At 40.5% G+C, this 24,332-nt stretch overlaps 3 protein-coding genes and 1 long non-coding RNA gene across 7 annotated transcripts in view; 2 read left to right on the forward strand and 2 right to left on the reverse strand.

Moving 5' to 3' along the window:
- alkbh7 (alkB homolog 7) overlaps positions 1 to 18,226 on the reverse strand; it is a 25,993-nt gene extending 7,767 nt beyond the window's left edge. Inside the window, exon 1 of the mRNA XM_029437252.1 lies at positions 18,098 to 18,226. The gene's annotated coding sequence lies outside the window, so the exon portion shown is untranslated. The remainder of the gene's footprint in view (positions 1 to 18,097) is intronic.
- On the forward strand, positions 5,012 to 8,894 carry LOC115011789 (general transcription factor IIF subunit 1-like). The gene is made up of 5 exons (XM_029437029.1): positions 5,012 to 5,211; positions 7,376 to 7,484; positions 7,784 to 7,922; positions 8,066 to 8,204; positions 8,291 to 8,894. The coding sequence occupies exons 1-5, from the start codon at positions 5,012 to 5,014 to the stop codon at positions 8,493 to 8,495; spliced, it is 792 nt and encodes a 263-aa protein (XP_029292889.1). The 3' UTR covers positions 8,496 to 8,894.
- On the reverse strand, positions 10,461 to 18,060 carry LOC115011944 (GDP-L-fucose synthase-like). 4 transcript variants are annotated; one of them, XM_029437247.1, is made up of 13 exons: positions 17,918 to 18,060; positions 15,905 to 16,021; positions 14,939 to 15,015; positions 14,667 to 14,841; positions 14,378 to 14,492; positions 14,100 to 14,228; positions 13,693 to 13,766; positions 13,207 to 13,340; positions 13,027 to 13,091; positions 12,772 to 12,838; positions 12,510 to 12,589; positions 11,134 to 11,233; positions 10,461 to 10,893 (listed from the first exon to the last, which is right to left on the reverse strand). In XM_029437247.1, exons 4-13 carry the CDS (start codon positions 14,819 to 14,821, stop codon positions 10,838 to 10,840), a joined length of 975 nt encoding a protein of 324 aa, XP_029293107.1. In that variant the 5' UTR covers positions 14,822 to 14,841; positions 14,939 to 15,015; positions 15,905 to 16,021; positions 17,918 to 18,060; the 3' UTR covers positions 10,461 to 10,837. The 4 variants fall into 4 exon arrangements, with proteins under 4 accessions (XP_029293107.1, XP_029293110.1, XP_029293109.1 ...); XM_029437250.1 differs by lacking the exon at positions 14,939 to 15,015 and having other exon boundaries at positions 14,667 to 14,839; XM_029437249.1 differs by lacking the exon at positions 14,939 to 15,015 and having other exon boundaries at positions 15,898 to 16,021.
- On the forward strand, positions 17,936 to 22,855 carry LOC115011948 (uncharacterized). Its single transcript, XR_003832625.1, has 3 exons — positions 17,936 to 18,074; positions 18,821 to 18,942; positions 21,848 to 22,855. It is a non-coding gene; the product is annotated as an uncharacterized LOC115011948 (long non-coding RNA).
- The last annotated feature ends 1,477 nt before the right edge of the window (positions 22,856 to 24,332 follow it).

Raw genomic sequence — 24,332 nt, forward strand, 5'->3', positions numbered from 1 at the left:
TGGTGGCCCAGCCCTTCGTATATTTTTCTGTATGTGGCCCTCAGTGAAACAAGTTTGGACACCCTTGCTTTAAACCATACTACATTAGTAGTTTAAGTAAAAACAATTAAATAATTTGGATTTAAAAATAACTTGAATAAATTACAGATCAAATAGATCAATGACATTTTGATAACATTTATTTATTAATCAATTGAATTATTTTATCTCGGATAAATCTATAAAATAAAAATTGTAAACTTTAAAAAAAATTAATAAAAAAGGAGTGTGGAGTCTGACTGAAGTCAAATGTTTTAGCTACCTGTAGCACACAGCACTACATAGGGGCTAAGGTGATGAGAGGGGGGACAGCCCCAATGGAGGTAATGGTAGAACGCACCCAAGCACAACCAGATAAAAGAGCATGCTGGGGATGTCGCCAAACAGGTCATCGCTGCAGAAACTGCCCAACAAATTCATGGACTCAAGCCCAAGTAACAACCAGTGATGCACCATCAGAACCAAACCCATCACAGCCGCCCGCTGCACCAAAGAATCAGAGGACGAATACATCCCTTACAGATAATGCTGCAGCCCCAGTACCTCCTATCCATGTACACATAACTCAACCTCAACAAACAAATAACATCCACAGCTTCAGAGGACGCACTCTGCAGAGGGGAGGATCCAATACCTTTGACACAACCTATCCCAATGCAGATTGCCGGAAAAACCTAAGTAGCCCCTATGTTGTATTCAGAGACCACACCCATCAATCTATTAGGACGGGACGTCCTGTGCCAGCTAAAAACAAAAATCATGTGTACACAAGATGGACTATACGTACACTTTCCAGAAGAAACAACAACAAGAATGATGTCATTACAGACATCACAAAAGAACAACAGTCAGGTACAGCCTCTAGTCTACTGGCTTCAATTAACGCCACAATCAAGACTACTGCAGGAATGGAACACCTGGAAAAACTGGATTGAAGAACAAGTTGGACAAGCTATAGAGCCTCAGCTCCCACTCCACTGTACTCTTCTATATGACGAACAACAAAGAAATAAAGACTATGAGGAATGTTGGGAGGAACTAATCAAAAAGTCTCATTCAGAGGACTATGCATGATTTAAGAGCTATCAATGCCATCGTTGACGCTGAAACTCCAATCGTACCAGACCCCCACACACTGCTCTCTAAATATTCCACCTGATACACGCTGGTATAACTGTAATTGATCTGTGTTCAGTGTTTTTCAGAGTGACACTGCATCCAGACTTTCAACATCCGTCTGGTGGTACATACGAGGGACAGTAGCACACCTACACACGAGCAGCTCAGGGATATGGTGAGAGACCATCTACAGGACTGTCTCAGAAAATTAGAATATTGTGATAAAGTTCTTTATTTTCTGTAATGCAATTAAAAAAACAAAAATGTCATACATTCTGGATTCATTACAAATCAACTGAAATATTGCAAGCCTTTTATTATTTTAATATTGCTGATTATGGCTTACAGCTTAAGAAAACTCAAATATCCTATCTCTAAATATTAGAATATCATGAAAAAGTATACTAGTAGGGTGTTCAACGAATCACTTGAATCGTCTAATTAACTCGAAACACCTGCAAGGGTTTCCTGAGCCTTGAAAAACACTCAGCTTGGTTCAGTAAACTAAATCACAAGTATGGGGAAGACTGCTGATTTGACTGCTGTCCAGAGGACCATCATTGACAACCTCCATCAGGAGGGTAAGACACAAAAAGAAATGTCTCAAAGAGCAAGCTGTTCACAGAGTGCAGTTTCAAAGCACATCCACAAAAAGTCTGTTGGAAGGGGGAAATGTGGCAGGAAACGCTGCACAACCAAGAGAGATGACCGCAGCCTTAACAGCATTGTGAAGAAGAGTCGCTTCCAGAATTTGGGGGAGCTTCAAAGACAGTGGACTGAAGCTGGAGTCCAGGTATCAAAAGCCACTGTTCACAGACGTGTCCGGGAAATGGGCTACAATAGCCGTATTGCCATGGTCAAGCCACTTCTGAACTCAAGACAACGGAAGAAGCGTCTGACTTGGGCTATGGAAAAGAAGCACTGGACAGTTGCAGAGTGGTCCAAAGTCCTCTTTTCAGACGAAAGCAAGTTTTGTATTTCATTTGGAAGTCAAGGCGCCAGAGTCTGGAGAAAGGCTGGAGAGGAGCAAAATCCAAGTTGCTTGAAATCCAGTGTGAAGTTCCCACAGTCAGCGATGGTTTGGGGAGCCATGTCAGCTGCTGGTGTTGGTCCACTGTGTTTCATCAAGCCCAGAGTAAATGCAGCTGTGTACCAAGAGATTTTAGAGCACTACATGCTTCCGTCTGCTGAAAAGCTCTATGGAGATGAGGAATTCATTTTCCAGCATGATCTGGCACCTGCCCACAGTGCCAAAACCACCAGTAACTGGTGTACTGACCATGGCATTACTGTCCTCGATTGGCCTGCCAATTCCCCTGACCTGAACCCCATAGAGAATATGTGGGGTATTGTGAAGAAGAAGCTGAAAGACACCAGACCCAACAATGCTAATGAGCTAAAGGCCGCTATTGAAGCATCCTGGGCATCCATAACACCTCAGCAATGCCACAGGCTGATTGCCTCCATGCCACGCCGCATTGATGCAGTAATCCGTGCAAAAGGATTCCCAACCAAGTACTGAGTGCATTAATGGACATTTTCAAATGTTTGATTTTGTTTTGCTGTTATAAATCTTTTTTTTTTTACTTGGTCTGAGGAACTATTCTAATTTTTTGAGATAGGATTTTTGAGTTTTCTTAAGCTGTAAGCCATAATCAGCAATATTAAAATAATAAAAGGCTTGCAATATTTCAGTTGATTTGTAATGAATCCAGAATGCATGACATTTTTGTTTTTTTAATTGCATTACAGAAAATAAAGAACTTTATCACAATATTCTAATTTTCTGAGACAGTCCTGTATATTTAACCGAGTGCAAGCTCAAGATTTACAACGCCTAGACGTCCCGAGCACTGTATTACAGTATGCGGATGATTTACTAATTTGTAGTTCAACAAAAGAGCAGTGTGAGATAGACTCTATAGCAGTTTTGGAGGCACTGGCTAAGGGACGATACAAAAGTCAATAAAAATAAATTACAAATATGTCCGACGAGTAGAATATTTAGGAAGAAAAGTATGTGGTGACAAGAGACTAATTGCTCCATCACAAGTAGAGGCCATAATCAAGGCCCCAAAACCACTGACATACTCTCTTCTCTTGGGATGGCAGAATACAGTTGGCCGTGGATCTGTGACTATATTGTCAAACAGCACCAATACGAGACCTCATATGCTCAGCAGGAAAAACAAACAATGCAGCCCAGCTACAATGGACTGAGGAGGCTGAGAATGCATTTCAAAGAATAAAAGTAGATTTGCAATCTGCTCCAGCACTCGGTAACCCAGATTACACCAAAACGTTCCATTTGTATGTTGTTAAAAGTTGTGTGTGCAGTATTGATGCAGGAGACTCCGACACGTAGACAACTACTGGCTTATTATAGCACTAAACATAATAATATTGAAGCAAGCTTGCCACCATTATCAGGGGTGGCTGCAGCAGTTGTTTTGCTTTTCAGAAAGCCTCCACATTGATTATGGGACATACAGTAATTTTGTATACGACCCATCAACTGCATGCCCTGCTAACAAGCCCACGTTTTGTGTTGACTCAAGCTAAGACGAACTGGGTACGAAGTAATATTGTCTGCTCCTGAACTTATCATCCAACGATGTAGCACAAGTGAATCCAACAACTAGAATGACGTTGCCAGTAAATGGCACACCACGTGATTGTGTCAAAGCAACAGCGACCTGCATGCATGCGCAAAAAGATCTATTTGAAATTTGCTCAATCCATAACAGCAGGCATGTCATGTGTTAGAGATGTTACAGGAACTCACGCAGGATATGCTGTAGTACAAACAAATAGAGATAACACCGTTACAAATGTTCAAACTAAAAAGATAGCTTAACCATGCTGAAATTTAAGTGTTAGCAGCAGCATGTCAATTAGCACAAGGTAAAATGCAATAATCTAGTGCCCTGCGCACCAAACAACAGATTCATTTAATTGCAACAGGCAACAATTTAGCTGATGAACCAGTACGAGCGGAAATAGGCACAAAATAGCCCCATCGCTATTTGTAGCTGACTGTGAATCTCACACAGCTCTCTCCTCGTTAATCAGAAAATCCTTTATTAAATCCCACAACGGGGAAATTCACCTTGTTACAAAAGAACAAGAAAGTAAAGTGGCAAGCATACGATAGTTAAATAGAGTAAAAGTAATATAAGTACACAGTTGTTGATAATTGTACAAAGTTATAAAAGTGAATATTGCACATGGTAGTGACAATTATAAGTTTGAGAAAGCGTTGTGGCAGTCATAATAGCACACGATGATCCCCAGAAGGAACTATGGAAAGTCCACATGGACACGATGTAGTACCTGTAGTATCAGTATTGAAGTTTGCTATTAGAAATGCACATGGTCAGGACCAGGTGCAAGGGGGGAGGAGTTCAAGTATAAGTGTGTCCAAGCAGTCTGGTGGACGCCCACGTTATAGTAGATGGAATATTATGAGTATGATGTGTGTATACAATGTAAACACTATAAAAACATTTTTGTTTTAATTGACAGATATAGTAGGTGGATCAAAGCAGTACCGAACGAGCCAACGGTATTTTCAAAGAAACATTTAGCAAAAGTACTTGCAGAGGGCAGGTAAGCTCAACTGGGAAGAGGCGCTACCTTTGCCTTTGATGAACATGAGATCACAAACTAAACAGACTAATACATCTAACACCTCTAACATCTCATGAAAGGCTAACAGGACAACCAATGCCTGTGCCACATCTTAGAGGTCCATGTGAAAGGCCTCCATTCGAGTAATTGGGAGAAATTGTTAAGTTATGTACAGTATTTAACTGGAATCCATAAAGTAGTATCTCAACAGGCAAAAGGAGTCATGGAGAACAGAGTAGCCACCATCCCAGAATCAGTACAAAGAATACGACTAAGAGACCAAATCTACGTCAAGCATACGACCCCCAAGGGACAACACCCAGACAAGAAGCACGCCCTGGGTCACAAGGGGACGATGACACCACCCCGCAGGGAACTGGACGATCCCAGAGTCCACAGGGAGAAAGGAAATCACAGAGACTGGTGATCAGACGTGCAAGTAACAACCAGGTCAAAAAGTAAAAGCAGACTCAAGTGATGATTCTCGCATAGGGCCAACAGACTGTCAGAGGAGGGCTAAGCCCAGCTCAGGGTCAGGCGCCGAGATCCCCACCAGTCCAGCAGAGAACGAGTGCATGGTTAAAAGGTGCTCAAAGCCCTCCAAAAGCCTAACAGAGAAATTAACAAGAAAGGGTTATGGGGAATAGAAACTGTAATAACAGTCTTATTTAGTCTATGAAATAATTATCCGAAACGTCATATTGAAATCAGAGACAAAATTGATTGTGCGTTAACAGCTGCAGATGAAGCATTAAAACAAAGTAAGACACCGCAAAACAGCCAAATGGAACCAGTCTACTTTAACAATAATGAAGTAATGAAGTTATGCCATACGAAATTTGTATGCTCAGAAGACAGTAATGACCCAAAAGGTTTATCAAATTAGATAACCTGCCAACACCATGTGAGGTCAAGAGGTTAGTGAGAGTAATGATTAGATGTTCTATTAAATCAGTGCACAAAAGTGCCACACATTCACGAATGCGTACAAAAAGTCCACATAGTCCATCCATCCATCGTCTACCTCTTATCTGGGATCAGGTCGCGGGGGCAGCAGCTCCAGTAAGGAACCCCAATCTTCCCTTCTCCGGGCCACATCCTCCAGCTCCGACTAGGGGATCCTGAGGCGTTCCCAGGCCAGTGAGGAGATATAATCTCTCCACCGAGGCCTGGGTCTTGCCCGGAGTCTCCTCCCAGCTGGACGTGCCTGGAACACCTCCCTAGGGAGGCGCCCAGGTGGCATCCTTACTAGATGCCCGAACCACCTCAACTGGCTCCTTTCAACGTAAAGGAGCTGCGGCTCTACTCCGAGTCTCTCACAGATGGCTGAGCTTCTCTCCCTATCTCTAAGGGAGACGCCAGCCACCCGTCTGAGAAAACCCATTTCGGCCGCTTGTACCCGTGATCTCGTTCTTTCGGTCATGACGCAGCCTTCATGACCATAGGTGAGGGTAGGGACGAAGATCGACCGGTATATTGAGAGCTTTGCCTTCTGGCTCAGCTCTCTTTTCGTCACAACGGTGCGGTAAAGTGACTGTAGTACCGCCCCCGCTGCTCCGATTCTCTGGCCAATCTCTCGCTCCATCGTCCCCTCACTCGCGAACAAGACCCCGAGGTACTTGAACTCCTTCACTTGGGGTAAAGGCTCATTCCCTACCCGAAGTAGGCAATCCACCGGTTTCCTGCTGAGAGCCATGGCCTCAGATTTTGAGGTGCTGATCCTCATCCCAACCGCTTCACACTCGCCTGCGAACCGATCCAGTGACTGTTGAAGGTCAAAGACCGATGATGCCATAAGGACCACATCATCTGCAAAGAGCAGCGATGAGATCCTCAGGTCACCGAACTGCAACCCCTCTCCTCCACGACTACGCCTCAATATCCTATCCATGAAAATCACGAACAGGATTGGTGATAAAGCGCAGCCCTGGCGGAGGCCAACATTCACTGGGAACGAGTCCAACTTACTGCCGAGTATCCGGACACAACTCTCGCTTTGGGCGTACAGGGATTGGATGGCCCCTCAGAAGTGACCCCCTCACCCCATACTCCCGCAGCACCTCCCACAGTATCACCCGGGGGACCCGGTCATACGCCTTCACCAGATCCACAAAACACATGTAGACCAGATGGGCGTACTCCCAGGCCCCCTCCAGGATCCTTGCGAGAGTGAAGAGTTGGTCCGTTGTTCCACGACCAGGACGGAATCCGCATTGTTCCTCTTCAATCAGAGGTTCGACTACCGACCGAACCCTCCTTTCCAGTACCTTGGAGTAAACTTTACCAGGGAGTTGGCACACACTCTCTGGTCCCCCTTTTTAAATAGGAGAACCACCACCCCGGTCTGCCAACCCCTAGGCACTGTCCCAGACTTCCACACATTGTTGACGAGGCATGTCAACTAAGACAGCCCCTCAACACCCAAAGCCTTCAGCATTTCTGGACGGATCTCATCAACCCCTGCGGAAGAAAAAAAAAAGGTACAGACCTCATGGAGACTGATGAGGGTTTGACAAAATACATACTATAATGAGGTCTTAATAAACATGAGCCGTGTTAAATGATACTCTCTTCTGCTTGTTGTAAGTGAAATGTTGTTGAGTTGTGTGGTTCTGTATGTCACAGACAGCAGCGGCGAGTCGGAAAGCTCAGATGACAGTGACATCGACGGAGAGACGGCCTCCGCTCTGTTCATGGTAAGTAGAGCGTGCGTGAGTCAGATTACAATTATATTTGTGCATTGTATAGGCTATTCTTGCTCAAAAATGTAGATTTTCAGTTTTCTACATTTGTTTTATTGTGTCATCACCTTCATCATAAGTAACAGGATGATCTCTAATCATGAATATGTTGCATTACTGTAAAGCAAATTCTGTACACCAGCAGCGCTCGTACTTACTCATTTTCGGGCTGAATGTGTGAATGGTTCTGTATTTACGTTTTTGTACATTTGTTTCATTGTCATGAAACAACTCTCTTTCTTTGCCTCTCTCAGAAGAAGCGCACGCCTCCTAAACGTGGAGGACGCGGCTCTGCAGGCAGCTCCAGGACCGGCAGTTGTCCCGGGACACCATCCATTGACCCTGCCGCCACCTCCAATACACTCCGTGCTGCTGCCAGCAAGCTAGAGCAAGGTGTTTGCTCACACACCAATTTTTTATATTTAAATAAGACGCATGGCATATTAATGTGAAAACGTTCCAAAGTGGCCATCAACTCTGAAACTTCAAGTCACCCTTTTGTAATTCTATTCCAACTACATCTCTGTTTCCCACAGGTAAGCGACCGACTCCGGGTCCTAGCACTGACTCACCAGCTGCCAAAAGGCTGAAGATGGAGCCCAGCAGTCAGAGCCCTGTTCCCTCTGTGAAGAGTACGCCTCAACCCCCATCAGGCAAATCCACTCCTAGCTCAAGGTACTTGACTGTTACCAGTTTTCCTTATTGCCTCTAAGAAATATTAAGTTATTTAATTATTCTGAGAATATCCGTCTACTCCACAGTGATGTGCAGCTAACAGAGGAAGCGGTCCGGCGCTACCTGATCCGTAAACCGATGACCACCAAAGACCTGCTGAAGAAGTTCCAGACCAAGCGCACGGGTTTGAGCAGTGAGCAGACCGTCAACGTGCTGGCACAAATCCTGAAGCGCCTCAATCCAGAACGCAAGAACGTAAACGACAAAATGCACTTCTACCTCACCGAATAAGCGATGGAAGAGGGGTATGGAGCGGCAGGGGTGGAGAGGATGGAGAAGGGAGGAGACGTGCTGAAATTAACCTCTCCTGTCAGAAAACCATGACCCCTGGAAGAGGCTGTGTGTCCGTTTTAAAACCAGTTGTGTTGTGTTGCAGGATCTGAAAATACTACCCATCGTCCTCACAGGTGGCATTACTCAAAAAGTATTCTGTTAAGCGTCTTGAATTTGTTTTTCATACCCTGAAATCTCATTAAATAATAGAAACCTTGTTAATGTTGACTAAACTGAATTTCTATAGTTTTTTCTCCATGTGTGAACAGTTGACTAGTAGAACCTAATGAATAAAATAAGTATGTTACTTGTTTTTCTTAGGTGGAATTCTTTTCCCAATAAAATGTCAAATCTGCAGCTGTGTGAGGCTTTACTCTTTGTACCATATCTCTCATGTACACGTTGTTGTTGTTGTTGTGGTTTAAAGAACAACAACCTTCTTTTTCGTCCTCATTGTGACGGGCTGTTTTGGTTTTGTTGAATTATCATACAAACACTAGTATATGGACATTGAATATAGAAAAAAAAACATTTTATAAATATTCTTCATATAGAAAACTAAAATAGGATTTGAAATCTTTTTAACTTGAATTTGAAGGAAAGAAAATGCATCTCCTGCATCCTTGAGATCAAAGAAATTATAAACTGTCTTGTTGTTTTGCTTTCTCTAGCCTCTTAGCGTGCACGGGCCCGCTGGCGGGCCCAGCAGGAGTTTTATTTTGCCATGTACATGTTCATTTCCTAATTCTGAAAAAAAAAAATATATTTTTTGGAAAGCTTAGAATCTCGTCTATTTAGATATTGAGATGAAAATCACAACAGCAGGTACAATCAGCTCCTCAAACAAGTACACTCAAAATGACTTTGAGCCCACTTACCTATAAAGCCTCATAAATATCCTCTTTTCAGCAATATTTTGAAAAAGACGCTCATAAGCCATTGCCAGCTGTCCACACGTTCGTTTCCGGTAAAAAAAGATATCCACCGTGAACATCGTCACATCGATAAAAGCCCATGAACAGCTGTTGCAATCTGTGAAATCAGCTGATCGATTTTTACATTTTGTTATAAACCGTCATAACTTAATATCTTGCGCTCAGCGCTGTCCAGTTACTTCCTGAATGTTATGCGGACTGTTAGCGTTAACGTCATATCCTGTGGGTTTCTTTTTTATAAATTGTATTTATTTTCAAGTCAGAAGAAAAAAAAAAAAAAAAAAACATTAGAAAAGAATGTGTTTATACTTCACTTACTCTGTGATTATTACTAACAGGGAATATGGATATATAATAGTTATTTATAAATAAATAAAAATAATATTTATTAATAAATATGTTAATTCGTTAGACAAACCTGTCTAATGAATCACGTTTTTATCCCTTTCTATCTGAAATTTGGTGGTCAACTTGATAACACTTGGTTCTATGTTTCTATTGTGTATTTCAGTTCGGGACTACCAGCTATACCCATCTACAGAAATCTTTGAAAGAAATTCTGGCGGAGTGTATTTTCTTCAAATTCAGTATATTCAGATCACTATTACTCAGTACCAGAACCACTTGGAGTGATTCTTCACTGTTTTGCAAGAACAAGAAGAGAGTTATCTTTTGAATGAGACCAAAATCATGCAGCTGGTGCAAATGGTTAAAGAGCAGCTTTCAATTTATTATTATTATCTTATTTCTCTGACTCTTAATACTAATTATTATTATTAATAATAATAATAATAATAATAATAATAATAATAATAATAATAATAATAATAATAAGCTTTATTTGTATAGCACCTTTCATACAAGAATTGCAGCCCAAAGTGCTTCACAGCAAAAACATAACAATTAGTACAAGGACAGAATAAGAGCATTTACAGTACAATAATCACAGTGTTGATGTAAATGAGTCTGAAGTACCATTATAAAAATAGCAAAATTAAAATAGTATAAAATAGTAGATAAAATAGCAGGATTAAAACAATATAATATAGCAGAATTAAAATTTTATAATAGCTGAATTAAAATAGCAGATAAACGCGTTATGGTTTCCCCAATTTTTAGAGTTGTATTAAACTTTTAGACTTATCTGGTCGATGCTTTACATCCCTTTGTCCCCGTTGTACAAAGTAAGTTCTAATTAATTAATTAATTAATTAATTAATTAATTAATTACTCTTAATATTACATTGATGTGGAATTCCTTAGAGATTAAAAGATAAAGAAGCTCCAGTGCAAGACAGAATATGTTCAGCAATTTTATAAACCAATATTGAATTGGAATGGTGTTCATTTTCAGCTCCGGTCACTTTATGTCCGGGCAATGTCAGGGTTGTCCACAAACCAGTCGCAGGTCATCTTTATTGCTAGAAGGAGAGTTAAAAAAAACACAGTGCATGTAAATATTAATTCAAAGCTCTTATTTGTAGGTTGAGAAGTGCGGACTAATGTTACACCAAGGCAAAAAAAGACTTCATATGTTGTGCTGCCGCTGTGCTATCATGTACACAGCACTTTCTGATAAAATTAAGTAATTCACAAGTGCTAAAATGAAAGGAGTACTGTCTTTCTTAAAAAATTAAGAAGAACAGTACAGTGAAGCTGACCTTCTTTAAGCGGTGTAAAGGTGAAGTCCGGGAGGTAGCGTCTTAGCTTGGCATTGTTGGCGGTCTTCTTCATCTGGCCATCAGACAGGGTGGTGTCAAACTGATGATCGGGGTCAAGGGGTCTGTTTTGAGCTTAATGGGCTAATAAATGCAGCATAGTACATTTTGAATTAACACATACAACAACATTTATTTGTCAAAGATTAAGCCTCCCTTGAAAGTGGTGGCTCAAGAACAAAGATCGTTTTAATTGCTCAAAAAAGAGAATTTTCCACATCAGTTTGGCAACATCCAACCCCTGTGGAGCTTTTGTAGAGAATCTCTTAACAGTAGGGAATGGGAGTGCACGATATATATCGGGACAATAATGCAAAGCCAAATTGCTTTCATTGATTTAACAAGCACAGGATCTACACAGCGATACAGTTGGTGGCGGTGTGCACCTTCTTATATTGGGTTGAGCCATACCTGTCAACATTGGAATTTCAAAATAGGGGAAATTGTTTGCCGGACTCCGCCCATATTTACAATGTAAATGTAAGACATAAGGGACGGGTATATACATTCAGATACAGTTCTTGTCACACATGAAGTCATTGACAGTGTATGTTTTGTGCCTCTTGGCGTGCTTGTGCTTGGACTATTGTTCATGCTGGCGAACATCGCTTTTTCCGCTGTGTGCGATGCTAACATCTGAATGGCACACTTTACAAAAAGCATGAGTTTGCCTGACTCTGCTTTTAATAAAGAAGGGAAGGTCTCCTCTCATGTGGTAGGTACTTACATAAAGTTTTAACTTGTTTGGTAGGTTTTTTTTTTAAAGGTTAAAAATACGGGATAATCCCGGGGAAAACGGGAGGGTTGACAGGTATGGGTTGAGCTCCGTGAAGAAACGAAGAAAGAACAACAAGCACAGCACGCTGACCGGTGGGAATGTTTTTCACAGTTTTAGAAGAAGATTGCAATTTTTATGTACTTAACGAGAACAAATTAATTAGAATAAATCATTCTTCTTGTGTAAACAATAGGGATGTCAGTTAGATTTGGTTAGCTCATAGCTATGGAATATTAAATCATCCTTTTTACCGTCATGTGTGAACAAACTAGAGGTTATGAACTTCTTTGTAAAAGATTTTAAATTGTCTTTGGTCCTAAGAAGCAGGTAATTAGCAGTTATCGAATTGGCTGAATCTATATCGTACACCCCCAGTAGGAAATAAGTGAAACAGTTTACTGTTGATCTGTACTGTATATCAAAATATACAAAATCATCCCTGAAGTAAAACCATAGATATCCATACCATACACATCTCAATATGACAAACGGGTCTATGCACACAGGGTGTAGGATCATTGGGGAATGTTGAAAGGGATACGTGCATGTTGCCCTTGAAGTCCAGAGCCTCTGCAATAAAGTCCACGGCCTCTTTGATTGAGATTTCATCCTCTCCACCCACTGAAAAGAAATCCAGTGAAAAGTGAACGAGTGAACTGTGCAGATGGTGAGTGAAAGTGTCTCACACCTCTGTGTTTTGAAGCAATAACTTCCCCCATTTTCTTTGGCATATCACACGATCAGAAAGATACCCAGAAGCGCATCATAATTCTCGCTAAGGTTGAGCACAGCACTGTACTCACCAGAGAGGATAATGGGGTCAATCTCTTCATATTCTCTCAGGACCCAAATGATTAGACGACCCACATCCTGAGAGTAAACACAGACAATGGGATTACGCGTTCTTGGTCGACATGTAAGATTGTCGTAATACTTATTTTATCCTAATAGAGTCAGAGATGCATTTGGCGAAGATAGATGCAGTATACAATGACATTTTCATACAAGCACATACCAATACAGTCAAATGTAAGTGCTCTATATATTGATACTCTTACCAGAGAGTAGACAAACTGTCTCCTCGGAGCTCCAGAGCCACATACAGTCACAGGAGTTCCTTCCTCTGTGAGAGAGAAAATAGACTTTATTACCTGGTTACTGGCTGTGTTTGTATGTGTTATTCACTGCTTGCGGTCTGTGTGAGTATCAAGATGGATTAGTGTGTCTGAATTACTCACTTTTGGCCTTGTACGTCTTGTTAATGAGAGCCGACAGCACGTGACCATTTTCTATGTTGAAGTTGTCAAAGGGGCCGAACACATTGGTCGGGATGACCGCTGTGTACCGATGACCATACTGCTGAAAGTAGGCCCTGTCAACACACGGACACAATCAGAGTAAGCAGACATACTGTAACAAAGATGAACATTTTTCTGCAGGCATTCATGTTTGTGTCCCCCCCTCCCCCTCATTAGCTCAAATGTGTGGAGGTCTAACAACCCACCTCCAACAGCAAACGGTGTTAAAGCCATCATGTCATAGAAACCTGATCCCCTCTGCACACAGCTGTGTTTAGGCACAAAGGCCGTAAGCCGTAAGTTAAATAAAGGCTACAATAAGTAACTACTTGTCTGGCAAGTTTCTCAACAGCCCTTTGTTGGCGATGAATGCATGTCAGATTTGCATGTCAGATTTGTATGTTTCTACACCGCACAGCTGCTTACCTGTTCTGAACATCAATCATCCTTTTAGCATGCGAGTATCCAAAGTTGGAGTCATGCGGTGGTCCATTGTGTATCTATGAGAGTGGGGCATTACAGTAAAGATAAAGTTAAAGCAATCCATTTTGCCAAAGTAATAATAATTGCTCTTAATTTCATGTCTCTCTAGCAACATTGTACCCTGATAATTACTTAACATTAACTTAACAACATTTGGTGGCATTGAGAATTAGCATGGTCTTTCTTTACAATCTGAGCAGATCAATGCCAGATAATTGTGCCATATTTCATTCATTTTTTATTTATAATGAGACAACACCGTATATATATATATATATATATATATATATATATATTATAATTCTTTTCAGCATTGCAAGTCCACCTTATAACCCTAAAATAAAGCTTACCATGGTCTCATCGATGGGGTATGTGGTTTTGTCGGGAAAGATACAACTGGACAGGCAAGACACTACCTTGGAGACGCCCATTTCGTGAGCTGTTTGTAGCACATTGTCATTGATTTTGATGTTGTCCCGCTGTGAAGGGGTCAGACTGTCACTGATTGGCCATTATAGTTTAAAGACAATGTAGATCTTTTCTTTAGACCCCACTTTTACAGTACCTATGGTTAAAATTGACAACAATTTACAATTTGACAGCTGTGGTGGATCGTGCATCGTCTTACCAGAAAGTGCAGGTTCTCCCTCATGTGCTGATAGAGTCCTCCGACCTTTGCAGCCAGGTGGACGACATGAGTGGGACGATACTTCTCGAACACAGCCCTGGTCTGCCCAACATCTCTGTTTTAACACCACATTTATTTAGAATGATAGAGATTGGGAATAAATACAGCTTCTAAAAAGGATTTTTTTAACCTTAGGGTGCCCGTTTGAATTCCTGCACCTCCAGTGTAACAATAATTAGAGTCACATTTATTTGTAGTCGGGCAGAAGAGTACGATTGTAGCAACTTACACAAGATCAGCATCCTTAGAAGAGAGGAAGATCCATTCTTCTCCCTCTAGTTTCCCACCTTGCTGCTGCACCACATGCTCGATGGCTTTTCCCAACAACCCAGATCCACCAGTCACCAGGACACGCATAGGCCCCGCTTTGCTTTCTGACGCCATCTTGTATAGCTGTGCTGGCTCTTCAAATCAACCAAATGATTACAAAAACTTAGATATCATATGGAGAAAAATTAGGACTCTTAGATGAAGAAATACATGTAACATAAAAGTCCTTACCTGCGTGTTAGAGGGCAGAAGCAAGTGTGAACATCACTGGAGGGTGGTTGCTATAGGTAGCCTATAGACAGTCCTGTCTAGCAAGTATATCAAGTTTTAGTAAGCTTTTAGCACTTAAGGTAAAGCTTTACGTCTCTCTCTCTCTCTCTCTCTCTCTCTCTCTCTCTCTCTCTCTCTCTCTCTCTCTCTCTCTCTCTCTCTCTCTCTCTCTCTCTCTCTCTCTCTCCTCTCTCTCGCTTCCTCTCTTGCTTCCTCTCTTGCTTTGTTTCCAGGCGAACCTTGTGTTAGTGAGTATATCAAGCTTTAGTAAACTATGTTTTTTGCTTGTTCCTTCCTTCAATTTTGAGCAATGAATGGGATTTTGGTGTATGGGGTGTATTCCTCCCCCTCCCTAACCACCCTTTTTTTCAGGCACCACCCGCTCCCTCCCTCCCTCCCTTCCAGCCCATTCACCCCCACCTGCCATGTCCTGACCACGTCAGAGAGTACAGGATATGCAGTGTTTTATCTGTTATCTTCTTTCATTTGCTTATCAGTTGTATGCATGAGGCATAGTAATAAACATATATAGCAGCCTCTCACTGCACCCTATTTATCATCCATTATGTTTGCTAACTTAGCGGCTTGCCCGATAATAAACTGTTCACATCTGTTAAAGTGGTGTTAATGTTAATGTAATTCTCTTAAGAAGAATCATACTGATAATAGAGGCTTTCTAGCAACGGCACTGCAACCACAAAGTTAAAGATAAGTTGCTTCTGTTGTTATAATTAAGAGATTGCTGCATTCTTTTACACATACAGTAGCAATGAACAATGTGAGCATGTGAGGTCATAAAACTGAGACCTGGACTCGACCCTGAACCCAAACCCGACTCCCCCAGGGTGCTCGCCAGCAGGGGGTGCAAGCCAAAGCATCTATCGATCTATCTATCTATCTAGAAGGAAAAAAAGACAAACCTGGTACCTTGACACTGTCAATGTGAGGCTTGATGTAGCCAGTCTTGTCCAGATCTAGAATGTGCACAGGCCCGAGGAGTTGCCCCCACCTTGCACGCTCAGTCTCTCGGTACCCGTGAATAGCCTGAATGAGAGGAAGTAAACACAAATGAAGTCAGTGCCACTATCATTTCAAAAACATTCACGCTTTAACTTATTAATTCAGAAATAATTGCAATATTGTTAAGTAATAATTCCACAGCCTGTGGTTGCACTCTATGTCTCTTGGAGCCAGTCAAAACATTTGTATCAGAATTTGAAGTAGACTTTACCGTTGTGTTTCAATTTGAATTTATAAGTCTATTGCATGTGTGTGTTGCATTCCGGCTTGACATATGTTGTTTGTAACAAATTGTTATTGCTACCATTCTAGCCCAGTACACTCTTGAAACTGTATTATTATGAAGGAGTACTGCATTGAAACTAACCAAAAACTATACCGGAAACGGGAAAACGCAATGACAGGTGTAGGATTTAGCTAGAAAATGCCTTCCTATATCAGGGGTCGGGAACCTATGGCTCGCGAGCCATATATGGCTCTTTTGATAACGCAATATGTCTCGCAGACATTTTTGAGCTGACATTTAACATGATTAACAGGTAATAAATAATTATATTGTGTCATTTTAAAGTAAAACATTTAGCAGCGGATTTGTTTTTAGTTCTCCCCTCTCCTTTCCTCGGCTCCGTCTCTGGCTGCAGGTGAAGGTGTGTTCACACGTGTGTGCGTAGGGGGCGGAGCCCCGCCCGTCGCGAAACCGAGCAGAGGAGAAACTGCACAAAGCAAGCAGTAGACTGGGGGTGTCAAACTCAATCACAGAGGGCCAACATTAAAAACTGGGACTACGTCGAGGGCCAAACACGGTCCACATTTATTGAACAGGATACACATATTGGATAAAGTGCAAAAAGATACGGAACATATTTAAGTCAACTGCAAACGATTGTTGAGCAGTTCAATTGAAATATCTGAGCTGCAAAGTCAGCAAATGGTCTCAGTTGATCAGCAGAATGCTGTCGGGAACACAGCGGTGGAGATATTTGTCAGTGTTTGGAAACACGCAGTGACCAAAGTTTCCTTCTGCATCAGAGTCTCCCACAGGCAGCTTGGCTTATAAAGCTCTTACTGCATCAAACATGTCCGTGATCACACGGCCCTGAAGCTGCAGGTTTAACAGTGAGATGCTTCGTTATGTCGCACAAACAGGCCAGCTCACATCGTCCCAGAGATCTGTGGTGTGTTTCCCTTTGCTTTCCAAAAACTTTCATTCCATTCACATATTTAGTTACTTCCTCGAATGTATTTTCCCGTGGTTGTGCCATGCATTGATTTACCAAAACCGGCGGGCCAGTTATGACAGACATATGATATTTTCTCGCGGGCCGGATATAATTGCCTTGAGTTTGACACTCGTGCAGTAAACAGTGAAACGTGCACATAAATGAGATAAATAACGTAAGCGTTTAGTTTATTTAATAAAAGAGCACGTGTTCAATGAAACACTGATACTGCTATTAGTACTCGGAGAAGTGTTATTCTTAAAAAATGCACGCATAAAGTTGCATTCAAATCTATTAAATATATGGCTCTCAAGGAAATACATAAAAAAATATTTGGCTTTTATGGCTCTCCCAGCCAAAAAGGTTCCCGACCCCTGTCCTATATGATACAGTATAATCATACAGTATAATATAAGTATCATATAGGAAGGCATTTCTGTTCATATATACTGAGTATCAGCGTATCAGTATATACTGAGTATATACTAACAGGACCATATGTAGTGAAGTGGTCTTTCAACTACTCGTATAAGTAGAAGGCTACTAACATGTTAGCAGGTACTAATTGTGCTTAATCAATCTTGTTAAATCTGTAACAGGTGTGTTGCAACTCGACATGTACCTTTTTATATGTTCACGTGCGTGACATTTGAGTAGACCCGTTTCAACCATTAGCCCTCTACTTCTGAACATAACTTACATTGTCCCAATGGTCTTCTTCAGGCCTGGCTCAAGCTCTTGTAGAAGAGCCCCCTCCTCTTCCTCAGTGATGAACACCGTCCTCACCGCCACCTGTGAGCAGAGTCTCTGCACAAGCTCCGGGCTTGACCCGACGATGACAGCCTCATCTCGGAGAGGTAACAGCAACAGTTTCATTATCCTGTCTGTAATATAATTAGTCAACCACGCTACACTGACTTATTCACCTTTTTAGCTTTGTTTTGGTCTTGTAGGCAGAAGTCAAGCGGTTATGTGAGACGCCATGTTGAAAAACACAATGCATTGTGGGGGGTGTAGTCTTCCAGCAGAGGGATTCTCTGCCCAAGGTGTGACTCTAAAATAAAAACATGTAAAAGTCTTTCCTAATATAAATTGAGACTAGAAAATACTTTTAATAAATAATATTAATGACTATCTAAAAATTAAATAAATAAATGCTAAATTGTTGTATGTCCTGTGGCATACTGAGTAACCTTGGGAAGGTTAAATGCAGTCTTACACGTTTTTCTGATAATTGAAAATGTTATCCTATATATTCTATTTATATATAATGTATTTCTTGGTTTGGTTTGTGTATGAAGCGCCTTGTATAGCCTACATTTTGATAAGAAATAGAAATAGATAATGTTCTACAATTCATATAGACTTACTCATATCTGTAATATCATATCATTATCCTGTGAAGGGTAAAGAAGCAGACAACAAAGAACAGTGATGACATTTTTACATCAATAACTCTTGATCATATAATTACCCAACGTCAACAGTATATGTGTTTGTATATTATCTTTATGTGCACGCGTTCAGGCTTGCATGCAGGGATGGGTCTTAAAAAGAAGCTTACTAAGTTCAACCCCTTCTTCTTGCTCGCTTGCTCTCATAGTTTAAGGATGTGAGGACACAAAGGGAAGAGTGGCAACACCGAGAAGAGTGACTGCAGATTTTGCAGTTATGTCCAGTGACCACTGGAGGGCAGTGAAGACTCATGATTGTGAATACACTCAGGTCAGTCGTCCACTCCACCTGTGCCAACATCGAGAGAGAGAGAGAGAGAGAGAGAGAGAGAGAGAGAATATATATATATATATATATATATATATATATATATATATAAAAAAAAAAAAAGAAGTACGCCTAAATAACTTAGGCCCATCCTGCCCAGGAGAGAGATATCTCCTTCATCCTCACAAGAGATTCCCCCAGAAGAAAACACTGGCCTATTTACCACTAAGGACAATTTATTGTGAAATATGAGCATACAAAATAGTGAGACACCTCCTTTACCCTCACAGGAAATCTGTGGAGCTTAACACTGTATCAGATAGATCCGATCTAAGAAGGGTAAATGTCAGGGAACTAGGAGCAGAAAAAAATGGAGGAAGAAGGTTTTGCTTGTGCAGGACCAGCTGCATTACCCTACTTATGACCAGGTTAATAATTCTAGATGTTTAAAAATGCATTATGCTTTTTTCAGCAGGCTGAACACTTCCTTTTTGGATTTGTTTGCACTTTGGTCAATCTTCCATACTCGCATACACATGATTTTCTTTTGGTACATGTGAGCATGATCCTATATGTGACATCCAAACACAAACTGCATATACAGGACTGTCTCAGAAAATTAGAATATTGTGATAAAGTTCTTTATTTTCTGTAATGCAATTAAAAAAACAAAAATGTCATGCATTCTGGATTCATTACAAATCAACTGAAATATTGCAAGCCTTTTATTATTTTAATATTGCTGATTATGGCTTACAGCTTAAGAAAACTCAAAAATCCTATCTCAAAAAATTAGAATAGTTCCTCAGACCAAGTAAAAAAAAAAAGATTTATAACAGCAAAACAAAATCAAACATTTGAAAATGTCCATTAATGCACTCAGTACTTGGTTGGGAATCCTTTTGCACGGATTACTGCATCAATGCGGCGTGGCATGGAGGCAATCAGCCTGTGGCATTGCTGAGGTGTTATGGATGCCCAGGATGCTTCAATAGCGGCCTTTAGCTCATTAGCATTGTTGGGTCTGGTGTCTTTCAGCTTCTTCTTCACAATACCCCACATATTCTCTATGGGGTTCAGGTCAGGGGAATTGGCAGGCCAATCGAGGACAGTAATGCCATGGTCAGTACACCAGTTACTGGTGGTTTTGGCACTGTGGGCAGGTGCCAGATCATGCTGGAAAATGAATTCCTCATCTCCATAGAGCTTTTCAGCAGACGGAAGCATGTAGTGCTCTAAAATCTCTTGGTACACAGCTGCATTTACTCTGGGCTTGATGAAACACAGTGGACCAACACCAGCAGCTGACATGGCTCCCCAAACCATCGCTGACTGTGGGAACTTCACACTGGATTTCAAGCAACTTGGATTTTGCTCCTCTCCAGCCTTTCTCCAGACTCTGGCGCCTTGACTTCCAAATGAAATACAAAACTTGCTTTCGTCTGAAAAGAGGACTTTGGACCACTCTGCAACTGTCCAGTGCTTCTTTTCCATAGCCCAAGTCAGACGCTTCTTCCGTTGTCTTGAGTTCAGAAGTGGCTTGACCATGGGAATACGGCTATTGTAGCCCATTTCCCGGACACGTCTGTGAACAGTGGCTTTTGATACCTGGACTCCAGCTTCAGTCCACTGTCTTTGAAGCTCCCCCAAATTCTGGAAGCGACTCTTCTTCACAATGCTGTTAAGGCTGCGGTCATCTCTCTTGGTTGTGCAGCGTTTCCTGCCACATTTCCCCCTTCCAACAGACTTTTTGTGGATGTGCTTTGAAACTGCACTCTGTGAACAGCTTGCTCTTTGAGACATTTCTTTTTGTGTCTTACCCTCCTGATGGAGGGTGTCAATGATGGTCCTCAGGACAGCAGTCAGATCAGCAGTCTTCCCCATACTTGTGATTTAGTTTACTGAACCAAGCTGAGTGTTTTTCAAGGCTCAGGAAACCCTTTGCAGGTGTTTCGAGTTAATTAGACGATTCAAGTGATTCGTTGAACACCCTAGTATACTTTTTCATGATATTCTAATATTTAGAGATAGGATATTTGAGTTTTCTTAAGCTGTATGCCATAATCAGCAATATTAAAATAATAAAAGGCTTGCAATATTTCAGTTGATTTGTAATGAATCCAGAATGTATGACATTTTTGTTTTTTTAATTGCATTACAGAAAATAAAGAACTTTATCACAATATTCTAATTTTCTGAGACAGTCCTGTATACTAGGATTATTAGTGCTCCTTCTGTGAGCCTGCTGTTGGTCTCGGTCAGTGAGCAGCCACAATAAAACTAACACACACACACACACACACACACACACACACACACACACACACACACAACTGATGCCCATTTAATTGTTGGATGCCATGTTGCTGCCCCGAGCATAACATTCATCCAGCCATGATAAGTGTTTTGGGTTCATATTCTCATTCCCAGTTGGTGCACTCATTTAAAGCTTCTATGATTCATTGCATTATCATTGGTCAGCTTGTCCTCCAGGCATCATTATGTCTTCTGTTGAATCATACAATTAAACTGAAAATCACCAGAAAATACTAGGCAGTGTACTAGGCAGTGCTCAGTTTAGAAGTTATGTGTGTGTAACCGCATTTGTGGGAAAAAGTTGTATTACAGTAAGGCTTTTTGTGGCTTCGGAGGGAGCTGCATGAAATCTGGTAAATTGCCTCAAGTGATGTCACTTCCTTTAACTGTACATTGCGCGTCCAACAATGTCATGCCAGTAAAATGATAAGTCAGTAGAGTACTGTTTTAAGTTAAGCTCACACAGTGAGGTGGACCTTAGCACACACAGAGGGAGAACGCTGTGAGAGAGGTGAAGACACAATCCTTATCTCTCATGTTGTCTAGTTGTGAGACTGCCTACCTGTCTCTGAATGTCTGTCCTGTTAACCAGGGTGTCCTTCGTCTGGCTCCATCCATGGTCATGAACTGGCTGGGCTGCCAGCTCTTTACTGTGTGTATGTGTTATATGTGCATGTGCTCTATTCATTAACTTTATGATCATTATCCTTTTTAAAAGCTTGTATCAATGTTGGTGTCGTGCCAGAAACCATCTGTTACACTGCCTCTTTACCAGTTAGACTAAGCTTCAGTTTATTTAAACCAGATGTTCTCAATTATTTTATCTGCCAGGAACCCGTTACAAGAGAATATACCGGACATGTGTTGGAATAATTTGACATAACCTATTTCTTACACTTCTATAGTCTTAGTTATGTGAAAGAACAGCAACAGAGAAATTAATTAGAAAGATATTAGACATGTATTACACATATTTGCACCATCCCAACAGGGAATAACCATAAAGCAATGCAATTGACATCAATGCATTGATTTCATTAGCTGCAAAGAACACTTTAGCTAGACAAAATGCCAAAGGCAAATCAAGACAAAAAAGCTATTTTGATGTGTATTTCAGAACATACACACACATACATACGATTTGTTAGATTAGAATGTATTATATGAAATATTTTAGATAATAAATATTATTGTAAATCTTTATTTTTACAAAAGGCTTCAGCCTTCTTTTTTTTTTTTTTACTAAGATTTTATATCATGATCATTTAAATGTATAAATCTAAAAACTTTTAACTGATCCACTGGCAAAGTATCACGGACCCCACCCAGAAATAAAGACAGCATCTGACCCAATTTTCTACGGTTGGACACGTCTATCTTCATGTACCTTACTTTGTACTCTGGTTATGTAAAGATGTATGTTATGGAAAGTGCAAAATAAAAAATTTGACACATACTGAAATATATCATTAACTGATATATGGCTGTTAACCATCATTTGCTGTGTATGATATGGACCAATCTTGCAGAGGTTTACATGTAAGTCTGCATTGGGTCTGCGGAGGACCGGGTTCAGCAGGGGCGGAGTGCTCTACATGCATACAGCCATTGAATTATTCAGCCTTATGAATCATTGAGTCTCGACACTCCTTTTTAGGCCCTTGCCTCAGAGCTCCAGCCTCACAGCTACTCAGCATTTGAACATCTGACGGAAAAGGAAAAAGAACAGAGAACAGTCTTAGAAAGTTTAATTACATTTTATCCATCTAGTTGAGCTGAATCATTACATTTTATTTTAGAAGATGCAATTATTATTGCTAATTCTTCCTCACAGATTTTAGCATCCAAATAGAATATAATTCAATACCTGAAGTTGATCACATATGCTAAATAGTCTACATATTGTACATTGTGTTGACAAGCATTAGCATTGTCACATTTGTTTTGTATTTGTTAATTTTCTATATTCCATCTTCAAGAAAATGTATGGTTTCAGTCCAAGTGTACACTGCTATACAACAAAGATAGCCTATCATGTTGCATTATTTTTCACAACTGAATACGCTATAAATACACAGAGATTATCATGTATCTCTATGTCTTCTATAGAGACAGTGTATGTGTTCTTGTGCGGTAACAATGGCTTATGCATGTGTGGTCTGGGAGCCGTTGCTCGTCAGTGCTTCTTGTGCTGGCTGTGTGGAATAACAGGTTTGGACAGAAGGCTGCTGCTCCTCAAAGGCTCCACCTCGGAAGAGCAATAGATCATTTCACAGATCATCACACCCAAACCTAAACACACACATTTGTGAACATACACAAGATATAACAGCCTATAAAATTCAATACAACTTTTTAAAAGCAAAAAAAGATGCATTTCATGTGTCCTCACTGCATCATGTATTGTTTGTATTTGTTTAGCATTTTGCTGATTTTTACATTTGTTTGGAAAGTAGCCATCAACTAGCAAAAGACTTAACGTTGAGGCATCATATTATTACATACACAGACAACACCATGTGCATTTTTTTTTACAACTTTTAATTAATTTAATTTAATAATTTAAATAAAAATAAATATTATATTTTAATGAGGATTTATGGATAATTCGTTTTTGATTTATTTTTAATTACATTGAAAATGGAGGATGAACATTTTGAGTAAGAGCTCTTCTTGTGTTACAAGAGCAAAGTCCTCCATGTGGCCTTTGATTTAAAAAACAGCAACAAGAACGTACACTAAAGATATAGCATCCTACATGTTGTGGAAAACACACAGTACACCTGTAGTTTGTGCCAGAACTGTTTTTGTTAGGGTGGTTTTATTTGACCAACTGTAAATGCTGAATATCCAAAATATATTTTATTTGCATTGAAAAAGTTTTGAGATGTTTAAAGAGAAATCTTTTATATATTTGTGTATTTAAAGATTTAAAACAAGTAGTAATCCAATGGATTACGTTAATAATTCATGGTTCATGTAACCCTAAATATTTTAAGTAACTGACAACTTTTCAAAGTAATTTGACCCAACCCTGGTAGTAAGGCAATAAGGGTCTTTAAAATCTTGCAACAGTC

Source organism: Cottoperca gobio, chromosome 8, assembly GCF_900634415.1.
Source record: "Cottoperca gobio chromosome 8, fCotGob3.1, whole genome shotgun sequence".
NCBI lineage: Eukaryota > Metazoa > Chordata > Actinopteri > Perciformes > Bovichtidae > Cottoperca > Cottoperca gobio.